This window comes from Pecten maximus, chromosome 14, assembly GCF_902652985.1.
Source record: "Pecten maximus chromosome 14, xPecMax1.1, whole genome shotgun sequence".
In the NCBI taxonomy this organism is placed as follows: domain Eukaryota; kingdom Metazoa; phylum Mollusca; class Bivalvia; order Pectinida; family Pectinidae; genus Pecten; species Pecten maximus.
In genome coordinates, this window is record NC_047028.1 from 29,595,734 (window position 1) to 29,608,476 (window position 12,743).

Here is a 12,743-nt window from a genome sequence, read left to right on the forward strand (position 1 = left end):
TCAGAAAGTACTGGGATTTAAAATCCATTTATAAATAAATCCTTGTCATCCATACTTGTTATAAATAGCTCGAACAGGGAAGAACTATCCGATGACGTAATTTGTATGTTTATCTTCGTGTCGTTATTGTCTATCGATTGTACTGTGCATTTTGACCTGATAACAATGCATTTTTATCTTCCATTTTACAATACATATTCATCTAATTGAAAGTGATGACTACAATTGACTGGAGACAATGAGGATGACTGCATAACACAATATACGGATATCGCCACCGTTCAACAGGGTACCTCTGATATATGGTTAGTACTATATGATGTCAAAATTATTGAAATATAGCTTAATATTTGTTTAAATAATATCAACTCATGAGCTAATGAACAATGGATAATAAATACCTCGTATACTATATATAAGAATAACTTCATGTAACCAGTGTTTGTGTACATATTTGATACTTAAAAGGTGTATGGTATATTTGGTGAGTAATAACGCCAGCATGATCTAAATACATGTATATAACTCTTTACAAAATCTGTCGTCTGCTTCGTGAACATTTTTATGTGGTCTATTTCTCTCTTTTGTCAGTAACGTATACTTATTTTGAAGTAGTTTTGGTTGAGGTAATGTTTATATATCTTTGTGTCGTACATGTACATGTACATGTTATCTGTTAATTGTAACAATTTTGCCGCGATACCCTGGGTATCACATACTCTAATTGAAGAGCACCAAAGTGAACGTGACCTCTAAAGTATCGGGGATGGCCCCTGACAATATTTAGGTTCTATTGTCTATGTTTGAAGTATTTGTGAGTTTTAAACATTTGTTTCAGCGTTAAAGCTCTAGTCTATTGTTGTTTAATTATGTGTAAACATAACAACGTTTCTTATTTTTAATAGTATCTATGTCAAGTGGCCAGCTTTCCACTGTATACGCACATTGCTTTCTTTCTTGTAACTTAGCAGTGTTTTCTTTTTTGTGTATATTTTTGTTAATCGTACTGTTTCCTCCAAACACATCTGAGTGACCTGTGAAATAATATATACTTGGTATATCACCCCTGTATAGTAGGAAGAAGATGTGACCAAAGCAGAGTTATCTTTATATGATAACACTTTTATTTTATCTGAGGGTTTGGTTTGAAAAACTACTTACTAAATGTTGAAAGAAAATGTTATACCCTAACATCTTGATAATAAGCCACGGCTCAGTTTTTTATAAGGAATCCCAGGCTTATTTAAGAAGCAGGCTTATTTTCAAGTCGTTTGTCCCATAAGGCGATTAAGGCTTATTTATGAGACCGTCTTGCTTTTTCCGGACCTTTTATCGGTGACAAAAAAAATCATTGACAAATAAAAGTTAATGAAATCGCCAGGATTACTCTTAATTACTCAAACTCATTTATAATATTTACCCCTTTTGTCATACAGAACTAAACTACATCTACATGTCGAAAAAAACATTTGTTGCTCATAACAGATGCACGAGACCTACATCTTGTGTAATATTCGATATTGCAAACGCACAGCTAACCCTGAGCAAAACACATCACGTGATCACGATGTTATATGTTCTTGTAACCTATCTATAAGCAAAGCCATGCATTTCAAACCATACCAAAAATGTCGTCATGACATCTGATTACAATATCGATTATATCAGGTGATATAGGGTAGTGGCCACTTTACATGTATAGCGTAGGGATAACAGGTACGTATATCATTACGTAAGCAAGGAAATGAAATATCGCCTGCAGATGTCACGTACTCGACATAATTAACAGGTTAGCATACCTGGAGGGAAGGGGAATACATTGTATGCATAGTCGATGTTGTAGACAATTACTCATATTATCTGATATGTTCATGCTTGTCCTGTCGCGGCGGCTACATACATATGTATACGTGTAATAGTATACCAGGTATACCTGCTGATAAAACATCCAAACAATGAAGCTTGGGTCGGAAACAAAGCCAGACAATTAAAAACTTCAAATCGTGTCATATCTCCCTCATGCCTGACGGTAAGATATTACATAGACTGCATATCTGGATGTTATAAATGAGATAGATACTGTTTCCATGATTGCACAGAGTAACGGTAGGGGTGGGGTGGGGTTGTATTATGTGATACAGACATTGTGTTAACTAATAAAGTAAGCTTATTTTTGAGATATATTTTAATACTTTACTGCAAGAAATCCATAAACTTATTTTCAAGGCAGGCCTATTTTCGATTCAGGCTTATAGTCAAGATTTTAACACGATTCAATATGTAAATTGAATAGTCTTGGGAAAGTCTTTGATAAAAAAAATCTGTTTATTTTGTATGCGTCATGCTAGTTTGTGGATGTATATCAGATAATCTAAATTAACAGAAACCATGTAGAAAATTTTAATAGTAATTAAATTGTGTTACTTTGAATATCGTTGCTTTGCTTCCTGATAGAACGCTAGAAAGCATAGGTAAACTTAACAGTGTTTAACTGATATCGTACCTAGGTTTCACTATTCTGCTAAAGATTGTAGAAGTTTTATTTAGCATTGAGGAGGGTTATCTCATGCACAGAGTGTACTTGTTTGATTTGGTGTTGTGTTACAGGCTGTCGTTATTGAAGTCCTTTATGCAATTGCATATACGTGTACGACATAAAAAACAGGAAGCGATATTAATATATACATGACGTGAGTTTTGTATGTTATTTTTTTTACTAATGTTACATAAATGGGACTTGGAATATGTGTATTGAACACTGGGTATGTTTGTTATAACCCACAGAGACTAGTTGTTGGTGCAACATTGTATAGTTTCGTCCCACATTAAGCAAGATATTTCTATGTGAATAATTTTAGCGCTAGGACTATACTATACTAACACCGATGATTATAACTGCTCCTAGATATTTTTATTGTCGTCCATTTATGACTATGGAATCTGATGTTTCAATATTAGTTTTAAATATTTTACGAAAAAAAATGATATATTTAGAATTTATTCTGTATTTAGAATTGATACTGTATTTAGAATTTATACAGATTGGTTAATGAATCTGAAATGTAAAATCTTAGGATATATCAAATAGATAAAGCAGAGAGTCTTACCTTCAGGGGTACCTGTTCTTAATAGCCTTGCAATTGTTTAATGGCAATTGAGTATGAATCACTATTTATAATTTTCCCCCGAGTTGTCACTCTAATGAGCTATTGGCAATCAGAGGGAAAATTAAGCATCGGACATGTTATCTTGAGCGTTTGTTTTGTTATAAATAGTTACGTTCGATATTAAATTTTGACCAGACATTGTAATTTTATTTTTATTCTATATAAATGTCGGTAAGTGTTTTCTGTTCATAATTCAAAATCGGCGAGAACAGGACCCTCGATATTCGTGACAGTGAAATGAGTCATAACTGTTACCTGCGTATACATTTTGTATATTTTATTTACATATAAATATTAACGTGATGTAGACCTTATTAAACGTGACCGATACAATGAATATAACAATGACTTTTGATACACGTGAAATTCAAATGATAAGCAATACTGACTCTATTGGGTTGCCCCACTAGCCGAGAACTACTCGGTTGTTTTTGGAGAAGGATGACTGTTGTCGGTATAATCTGATCGAATGTGGAGACAAACACACACACACTCACCACACGCACACAGCGTGTACATAGTTCATCCTTAAATGGCTAAAGCTTTTCATAGGACGTTAAACAATGTAAAAACAAAGTAATAACAAAATATTTAACTTATTATGTAAGACAAGCGATAACACAATAATGAGATTGAAATATGAATAAATCAGTGTGCTTGTTATGAGGTAATATATCTAGAATGTCAGTAATCAAAGGAGGGGGGGGCGGTAACTATTACATTACTGTAGAAAAAAAGCATATGTGAGTATGTTTATATATTAAAATGTACACAAATGTTGACTAATTTATATCAAGTTCAAAAAAGTCCCACAATCTCGCTCAAGTAATTCGAATCTTGTTTTTACATGCATATTCAGTGACGTAAGTTGCTATCATGTGTTTTAGATATGGAAACCCAAGGAGACGGGAAAAGTGGAAGGAGAGGAAAAAGAGGTGGAAGGGGTAGAAAAGGAAAACAGGTGACTTCGTCTGCTTGTCTGGAGACCCAAAGTACAAAGCAGTAGGAAAGTAAACTCAAAAGGTAACAGCAGTATTGTTAATGATGGGACTAATGCAGGAATCAGTCAACGGGGACAGAGAAGACAAACTAGTGAAAAATCACAGCCACGAGGTACTGACGAAGAATCACAATTCAGTACCAAGTCAAATACGGCCAGCAGAGAACCTGCTTCGATACCTGTAGGAAGAGTACCGTCAGCACAAAGTTCATCACGTCCCAACACTGGCAATAGCGGCAAGGCAGTAGATCTTTTACAGCAAAGCAGACCTGCAGAAAGGACAAAACAACAGAAGCTGCCTTTGAGTTCATCGGACGAGTTCCTGAGTGAAATTGTTTGTCAATTAGTAGCTAATGGTGGCTCCTTACCAGTCAAGTCGTTTCGAAAATCACATGGACACCTTTACGATAGTATGTTCAAACTTTCTCCCGACAAAACTGTTCGTGGATTTGTACAAAAATATAGTCATGTTTTGAAAGGACGCCCTGATACGGGCACCATCGATGTTTTAACATTTACCCCTGATTTGGAAATTTGTAAGGCACATGGAAGTAATGCCGGCTCATGTACAGTAGACTGTAGATGTTTGCATATCTGTAAATTCCAAATGATGAGTCAATGTTCAAGGGGAAAAACATGTTTCTTCGGCCACAACTTAAGAAACAAGTACAATAGATCCGTGTTGGAATATTACTTTATGAATAAATTGTCTAACCAACAGATTCGAGGATTCTTGTGTAAGATAAACAATAGAAGAGGGCTTACTCTTCCTGGAATATGTACCTACTACAATTCGCAAGGCTGCCGAAAGCCAGACAAATGTCCTTTTCTTCACATATGCAAGCATTACATCCTCGGTGATTGCCAATTCGGCAGGAGAAAATGCAGCCTCTCTCACGAGATATCTGATAAACAACCTCATAGTATATTGAGTAAATATAGTCTAAGCGAGACAACATTTGAAGAACTTCAGAGAGTCTTGAAGGCAGAACTGCAAGATACGGGGAATTCTTTCTCTGGCGAATATTCCTCATCTTCAGATGAACACTATTCTGGGAATTGTCATATAAATGACAATGGAAAGGCCACCTCAGATTCGCACTCTAGTTACGACCAGTTTTGTCGCAAGTGGGGAAGGTCTGATCGCACTAACCAAACAGGGGGCGCTTCTAACTCTTCATATGATGATCAGAATTCGGACGTATCATCAATTGAGCCAGCAGATGTGGAGGAACTCTTGGAAAATGAAAGTGATGTTCGGGATGATATGAAAACTGTTAACAATGGGCTTCGTTGCCTTCCTGCATGGAGCTCGGACTCTGAATCTCGTCATCTGCCGCTTGAAGGCGGACAGCAACCCAAAGTGTCAAGTAGCGAACATGTTGAATTAATGTCTCCACCGATAACATCAAGTACTGAGGATGGAGACATAGATTCACGAGTGACTCGCAGTCTGCCTAGTTCTAACCCTCGCTGGCAGGTTTCGACAGCGACAGACAGGAAGACAATTGAACTGGGGGCCAGTGATCGCCAGGAGTTAGAGTTTCTATACCATACCTACCTCCGAGCAAGAGAGTGCACCGTGTCATTGAATGGGAAAAAGTAAGTACAGCTCATACTACCAAACGAGTAAATATAAAAACCTATTTGCAGTTTGAAATGCTAATGTCATATTTCTGACCCCGGTGCTTTTTCCTCTACTTTAAAGCAATAAAATCCATGATCTGAATTTTGTTTTTAAATGGTGACGTTCGATTGAATATACGTAACAAATGCTAAAATGAAAATTATATTACTTGAATACTATAGTACTTACTCTATTGAACATCAAAGAATTTGCAACCAGACCATGTTTTGTCCTTTCATGAAATAGTTTTTTTTTTAAATAAATCAGCCTTCGGTGAAATATGTAAGTATTTTTTATTTCAGTCTGTATTTTCAGAAACAAAACAAACAAAAACGAAAGGATTGCATATGTTTTTACTTTGTTTTTCAAAATGATAAACTATCCATATTTTATCGAAAAGAATGATGGTTTTACTGCTCTGACCTTCCAATAACATAATTTTGGTTTAGACCCGTCTAGGCTTCTTTATAAACCACACTGGATATCATAACTTCATTGCTGAAATCTAATGAATTTCTGGACGTCTTTTTTATGTGCCTTAGTATCCTATATGTTCAGGTCTACATCACTGATGATCATCGACATTTCCCTGCAACCGAATGTGACCCATAGAAAAGGTTAATCATGAGCATCCGGTATGGAATTAGACGACTGCTGATGCTGGAAAATAGTTCCGTAATTAAGTTTTACTATATCGGGTAGTATTGTGTCTCTTTAATGAGACGGTATAAATAGTTTCTGTTTGTCTAAGGTCTAAACATACTTTCTCTATCTCGTTGTCCACGTGGTTTCTAATATCTCTTTCTTTCCGGCGTTCCTTCGTTTCCTAAGTTTTCTTTATTTCAGTGTATGATTCCAGTGTTTCTTCGTTTCTCGATTTTTTGTTTTTAACGTCCCTTGTTTCCTAATTCCAGACATCTCCTCGTTTCCTGCCTCTTCTCTATTCCAGCTAAACCTTGGTTCCGGCGTCTTGTTTAAAGTTTTTCTTTTTCTTTTTGTTTTCAATGCCGTCTCTTTGGCACTCGTAACTCTTTGGCTTTAGTTGTGACAATCGAATGTCGAGAAGACTTCTGATTTTATCGATTCTGTGGATGCTGTTGAAGATTAATCTGATGTCATAGTGTAATAAAGTACTGTCTCCTGGCGCTATGGTGTTATTTGTATTTGTTTGTTGTTTGTTTTTGTATTTTTGTTTTATTTCTTAAATGGTAATTTTGCGGTATTCATGGAGTCCGTCTGTTTTTGCGTACTTTGTTTCTATCCTATATATTAACAGCCGAAAAAGAGAAAAGAGATATTTCATCTTACTTCTCAAAATGAATATATTGCATTCAAGTTATTTAAGCAACATAATATAACTTCTTTCTCTTTTTATTTCAAGCATGACGATCAACTTTGAGAAAATGTCCGGAAGTATAAAAACGGAAGAGGGCGTGGACCAATTGGATATCAAAAGGAATCTTGCTGGCTAAAAGTGATTGCTAAATCTGACATCTGACTTTTAGTCTTCAAAATTTCAAAACTGAGAGTTGAGTAGTGGTGGCAGTCGTGGACATTTCTTTGCTAAAATGACGGTGTCGGCAGATTTTGAATACAAAGTTCGGCAGAGTATGATACTGGTATTGCCTTCCGTCATCGTTAAATGTTGTTTTATTTAATGTTGTTTACTTAATTAGCATATAATTTTATTTTATAACTTCCATCATTTAGAATATTTTTTTAAATTCAGTTTTTCTTCCGTACGGAATCAGCAATGCTTTGGCTGTTTGAAATATTCCTGTTTTCTATGTGTTAATATGTCTAAAACGAAAGAAAAAAAAACAAAAACAAAAACAAAAACAAAAAAAAAACAAAAAAAACAAAAAGAAAAAAAGCAGGGTTTACTCCTCTTTTGCGACGAAAACAACCTATTGTGTGGAATGTGGATCATCAATATATTGTTGGAATTTTTTGTGATATTATCGTAAGTTTCTAAAAAAAAGGCAATGCTCAATTAGGGAGAGAGTTGTGTAGGGTTATAATGCCGTCATATCACCCGGGCTATGACATCTCAAAAATGCTCAGGTTGGGGAAAATCGGCCAGTATGGGGACCGTTCGGTTAGATGAATATGTGTGTCAATATTGTGGTTGACAGCGACGTTCCCTCAAACCCCTGCAGCATGAGGACGGATATTTTCATCATGATCAGTAAATTGACGTTGCTGTGAAATGAGGACTCTCATCTCAATATCAAAATGATGTTAAGTTCCCTTGCACAACAGTTCATTACGTTTTTATTGCCATATACTCGTTCAGAGAACTATCCCGGACCCGACCCCATATATCTGTCGAGAACACATGCATCATCATTGCGCTTCTTATGGTTACAGTTAATAGCACAGAAGCAGTCTGTGAGTGAAGAGATTCGGAGCTCATCTTTAACAAAATGTCTGTCCATACTGCCTCAAGTGGAATCGCCCGGGAGATATGTCCAATTAAGATATCCGAAGAATGTCACGTGTTAGGGGGACGATAGACACTTAGAACCTCTCTTTTCTGATTAATATTGTGAGTTTAGCTACATATACATGTAGTATATCAGGCGGTTTCAGTTCCAGTGGGTTTGTAATATTTCAAGTGCATTTTCTTATCGAAACTTCCCGAAATGATGCATGCATGGACACCAGGATCACGACCAGTCTGATTTTCCTTGCCTAAAGAATTTAGATAAGACGTTAAATGATTGAAATATGTACCTCAAAATGTCTAAAAAAACCAACAACAAGCAAACAAACAAACTGCAGTTGCCGTTGTCATAGTATGACGACATTCTTGCCCCTCTGACCGTCTTTGAAACGCGACAAAGCCTACGGAATACCCGTTAATGCGCAGTAACGGAAACGGCTTGTAAACTAGTTATATGTCAGAGAATAGCCCTTTTCATTTTCAAATTTTGTCCCTGTTTTATCCATTTGAGTTAGAACTACGATTTTCTTACGATGACGGTTTTCTCTGTTTTCTGTTTACTACACGTAACTGTGATCAGTATTAACCACTATCTTCCGTGTTTCGTTTTGTATTTTAGAATAAAATTGTATACCTTATACACTACAATTATCTGATTGTTCTTTATAAGTATTACGATATTTAGTCCTTTATTTTCATTGTTATTTAAAAAAAAAAAATTCTTTATTTCTTTTTTTTTATGTTATTTTTCTGTTATTAATAAATGAAATCGACCTTAATTATTATAGATCGTATGCAAGGGAATGATACATTGAATGATTGAATGATAAAAAAGTGAAATAAATTTGTTGAAGTGTATTTTACTGTATATAGTATCGGGTTGTGATACAGTGATATCGAACTTGTCTCTCTCACCTATACTTTGTCGACGTGGGTTCGTTTTCCCACGACCACGCGGGATTTTCTCTTAGTAATCTGGTTTCTTCTCTTACAAGTGAGAGACCCCAAGTACACTTCCACTCTGGTCATCAAGAGTGATTATTAATATATATTAATATACATATCAGCTTTAAGTTATAACATTAACAGTCAAACCTAATCAGACTGTGAAAATCAGTAAGACTGATGAAGCAGAGTTCAATAAAAAAAGAAGAAATATTTATATATTGTCCTTCATTTTTTGATAGAAAAATTGCATAACGAATATTAGGATATCGGAATATAGCATTTAAATAAACCGGAGACCAAAGTGATATTCTGTATGTTTGTATGTAATATAGCACAAGTAATATTTAAATCAAGAAAAATAGCAAAATTGGAGGCACGGTGGTCTAGTGATATGATCCAGGACTACGTGACCGAAGGGTTGCTAGTTCGAGTCCCAGCATCGGTGTTTTGTGTTATATCCATGAACAGGATACTTTACTCTGTGTTCCAGTCGACTCAGCTTTAATTGAGTACGTGGCAGGGAAGTGCGGGAAATGTCGTTAGATGTTAGCGCCGAAATGGCAGCTCCGGCAGCATGCGTCCCAGGGAGTTGAGACTAGCTGGTTGATAAAGGCACAATTACCACGGATAATAATTGGTAAAACGCTTTGAGAGGCTATCCTGCTGTGAAAAGGCGGTATATAAAACTCAAAATTGTTATCAAATTATTATTTATTAATATTACAAGAGTTATCAGTAGAAACTTGTTTATAAAGTAAGATCATTCCTCCCAATGTCAAATAAGATAATATGACCGACATTTTAACAAGAGGTCCAACGGACCTGTATCATTTTACATCTGCTTAGTTTGTTATTTAAACTTGTTTTCTAAACTCAGTAAGACGTTAAGATCTTGAAGTTGGCTTAAAATGATGTTTGGTAATTTATTTGATATTTATAGTTAATATATTAAAGTAACCACAGGCGTCTGCTCTTTTTTCTCTATAAATACTAACCAGAAGCAGACGCCTTTTAAATAACATAGAGGTATACATACAGTATATTATATAAACTTTTATAGTATATCTGATATCGCAAAAAAAAAAAAAAATAAAAAAATTCTTACATAAAACAGAAACACAATGTACATTTGTAAGCTGAAACAAATGCTTTGAACTGTTTGCATTAAAAACAATACGCTTAAAAATGCTGTTGAAAACATTATCATGTTGTCAAGAGTTTCATCTCAACATCAATGTTAAAAAACTTGGTATACCAAAATAATTTTAAAAAAAATAGGTTGATTAATTGTATCTGCTTAAAATCATGTTATATTAAAAGATATTAAAAATTCAAAAAATTGAAATTAAGATACGTATAAAATTTAAGATATAATATTCATATGTACTATCGACTAAAACAGATATCTTAGCATATCGCATGTTAGTTGTGTAAACATAATTAGAGATTAAAATGGTCACTTAAATATCAATATAATGTAAACCATCCTTTTTTGAAAATCCTGCTTTTTTCCGGACTTCAGTAATTATCTGTCTCCGGATTCTCTGGTCCTGTATTAGTTCTGTTCCTAGTTTTGTTCCGGATTTTGTTCCGGAGCTAGCCAAATGTCCGAGCTACAGTCCCCCCCGGGGTAACGGATCTCATGCGCGAGGGCAGGACCGCCCGGCTCCTTGCCAAAATCGATGAACAGATCTTCGTTGAGTGTCAACCCTCCTTTCTCTGTATCGACGTCTATAGCAACAAACATGGCGCCTCCGCTATATAAACAAAGAATTATCCCTTTAAACATAATGATTAATAACGAGCATATCCATTTAAAGTGCCACAACAAATATGGCAGAAATAGAAATTTAGCAACTCGAATTTTTTTCTGAAAATGATAATATACACCTCTATGTATTTAATATTTCTTGAAACCATAATACAAGGAGGAATGTTAGGAATAAATTGACGACTTAAGTTTGTTTTTTAAAGGAATATTTGTTTGAGATTCTGAATCATGTGTTGCATTTCAGTAAATATATTTCAATAACCATACTTCTCATCTATTTATAGATATACTATATTGTTTAGATTAAAATATACAAATTATATATAAACCAGCGACAAACCAGAGATCAAAGCCAAAAATGTAGACTTAAGCCTATTGATTTCCACAATTATTTATCACAACGTATTTTTTGTATTCTTACCCTTGTTGACAAATTATCTATCATATATATCTTTGTTCGTCGAAGAGGATACTTTGTGATAATCTACAAAACGCTACTGATTTGCATTTGCACGCACGTTCATTTTGAGATAATATACTCATACAAGACTAAAATCGATTCCCTTAGCAAAGTGCATGAACAAACAAATGACATTTTATTTCGGTACACACGGTGTTTTATCGACCTGGTAGAATAATATTGACCTCGGCCTCGGTTAATATTTCCCCACAAGGTTAATTTGAAATATATTGACCTCATCACAATTCCATAAGAAATCAATGGATCCCTGTGGAGAATTGTACATCCAGTTGTCAAATTATCCAAATTGAAAAGGCCTAAAGGGTATTTGCGACAACGTGGACAATTATCCTATTTACTCGACACATGTTTTAGTATCTTAGTTTGAATATCAGGGAAATGATCATATAGACTTCATCACCTCGAATCAACTGTACACATTCCATCTTTTGAGAATCGCTGTGTACATATGTGCGTAACGCCGTTCGCGTACAAAGGGAGGCAACTAGGGGATTCTTATTGTACTTGCAAGTACACGCTTAACTTTTACAATTTGTTAAGCTATAACCCTAAATTATCTAATTGAATAAGTCTCGATCTTTTCGTAGTCTTACTAGAAATAATGAACGTGGGATTTAAGTAATTTTTTCGTGGAATCATTATTTGTATTTTTTTTTAATTTCTGACCTAGATCCATGTAACAGCTGGCCTATCGATGGAGTAATGATAATTTATCTATTGTTATGTTAATTAGTATCAAACCAATTATTAACATCAACATCAGATAGCAGACGAAAACATCTTTAGAATGTGTAGGACGTCATCAAAATATTAACTCGCTTTTTCAGAAAAAAAAAATATCATTATTGGACATTCAATAAGGTATTCCATAAACGACAGCGTTCTACTTACTGCCTCCTGCTTGAAATAATTTAGGTACAATGTACTTGCCATGAGATGGTTTGGTTTGGTTTGCGCTGATTAACGTTTAAGAGTTATGGTCACTTAAGGACGGCATCCACTGTATACGAGTAAATGGGCGAATTGCATGAGTTTGTTTTGGGAGGTTGCGGTATATTCGTGTAAGTCTCCTTGTGATAGCGTGGAACTGATGTCGACTTGATAGTGCTACCTCACTGAAGTATATAACATCCAGCAGGGCACCCCACCCGGTCACATTATACTGATAACGGAAGAACCAGTCGTCCCACTACGAAATTACTGTACGTTACGCATTAGTTGTAACTACATTTTTTATAGACTACAGAAATCTGTGAGCAGGACGCTATCGCTTAAGGAAATTTGGTATTCCATAGCTCTAAAA

General features: G+C 35.1%; 2 protein-coding genes across 3 annotated transcripts in view; one reads left to right on the forward strand and one right to left on the reverse strand.

The window, feature by feature from the left end:
- The first annotated feature begins 87 nt into the window (after positions 1–87).
- LOC117342864 (zinc finger CCCH-type antiviral protein 1-like) lies at positions 88–9,400 on the forward strand. 2 transcript variants are annotated; one of them, XR_004535913.1, is made up of 4 exons: positions 88–305; positions 4,055–5,769; positions 7,176–7,858; positions 7,930–9,400. XR_004535913.1 is itself a non-coding variant. In XM_033905150.1 (3 exons), exons 2-3 carry the CDS (start codon positions 4,580–4,582, stop codon positions 7,264–7,266), a joined length of 1,281 nt encoding a protein of 426 aa, XP_033761041.1. In that variant the 5' UTR covers positions 88–305; positions 4,055–4,579; the 3' UTR covers positions 7,267–9,400. The 2 variants fall into 2 exon arrangements, 1 of the variants encoding a protein (XP_033761041.1); XM_033905150.1 differs by having other exon boundaries at positions 7,176–9,400.
- Positions 9,401–9,884: 484 nt separating this feature from the next.
- LOC117342863 (methanethiol oxidase-like) overlaps positions 9,885–12,743 on the reverse strand; it is a 35,603-nt gene continuing 32,744 nt past the window's right edge. The window contains exon 11 of the mRNA XM_033905149.1: positions 9,885–10,945. Coding sequence (XP_033761040.1) covers positions 10,756–10,945 — 190 coding nt within the window. The 3' untranslated portion in view covers positions 9,885–10,755. The remainder of the gene's footprint in view (positions 10,946–12,743) is intronic.

What these genes read in the sequence shown, in the direction of transcription:
- LOC117342864 (XM_033905150.1), top strand. Translation starts at nt 4,580, where the DNA reads ATGTTCAAACTTTCTCCCGACAAAACTGTTCGTGGATTTGTACAAAAA. An exon ending in GTGTCATTGAATGGGAAAAA is followed by an intron (nt 5,770 to 7,175) that starts GTAAGTACAGCT and finishes TTTTATTTCAAG; the next exon opens with CATGACGATCAACTTTGAGA.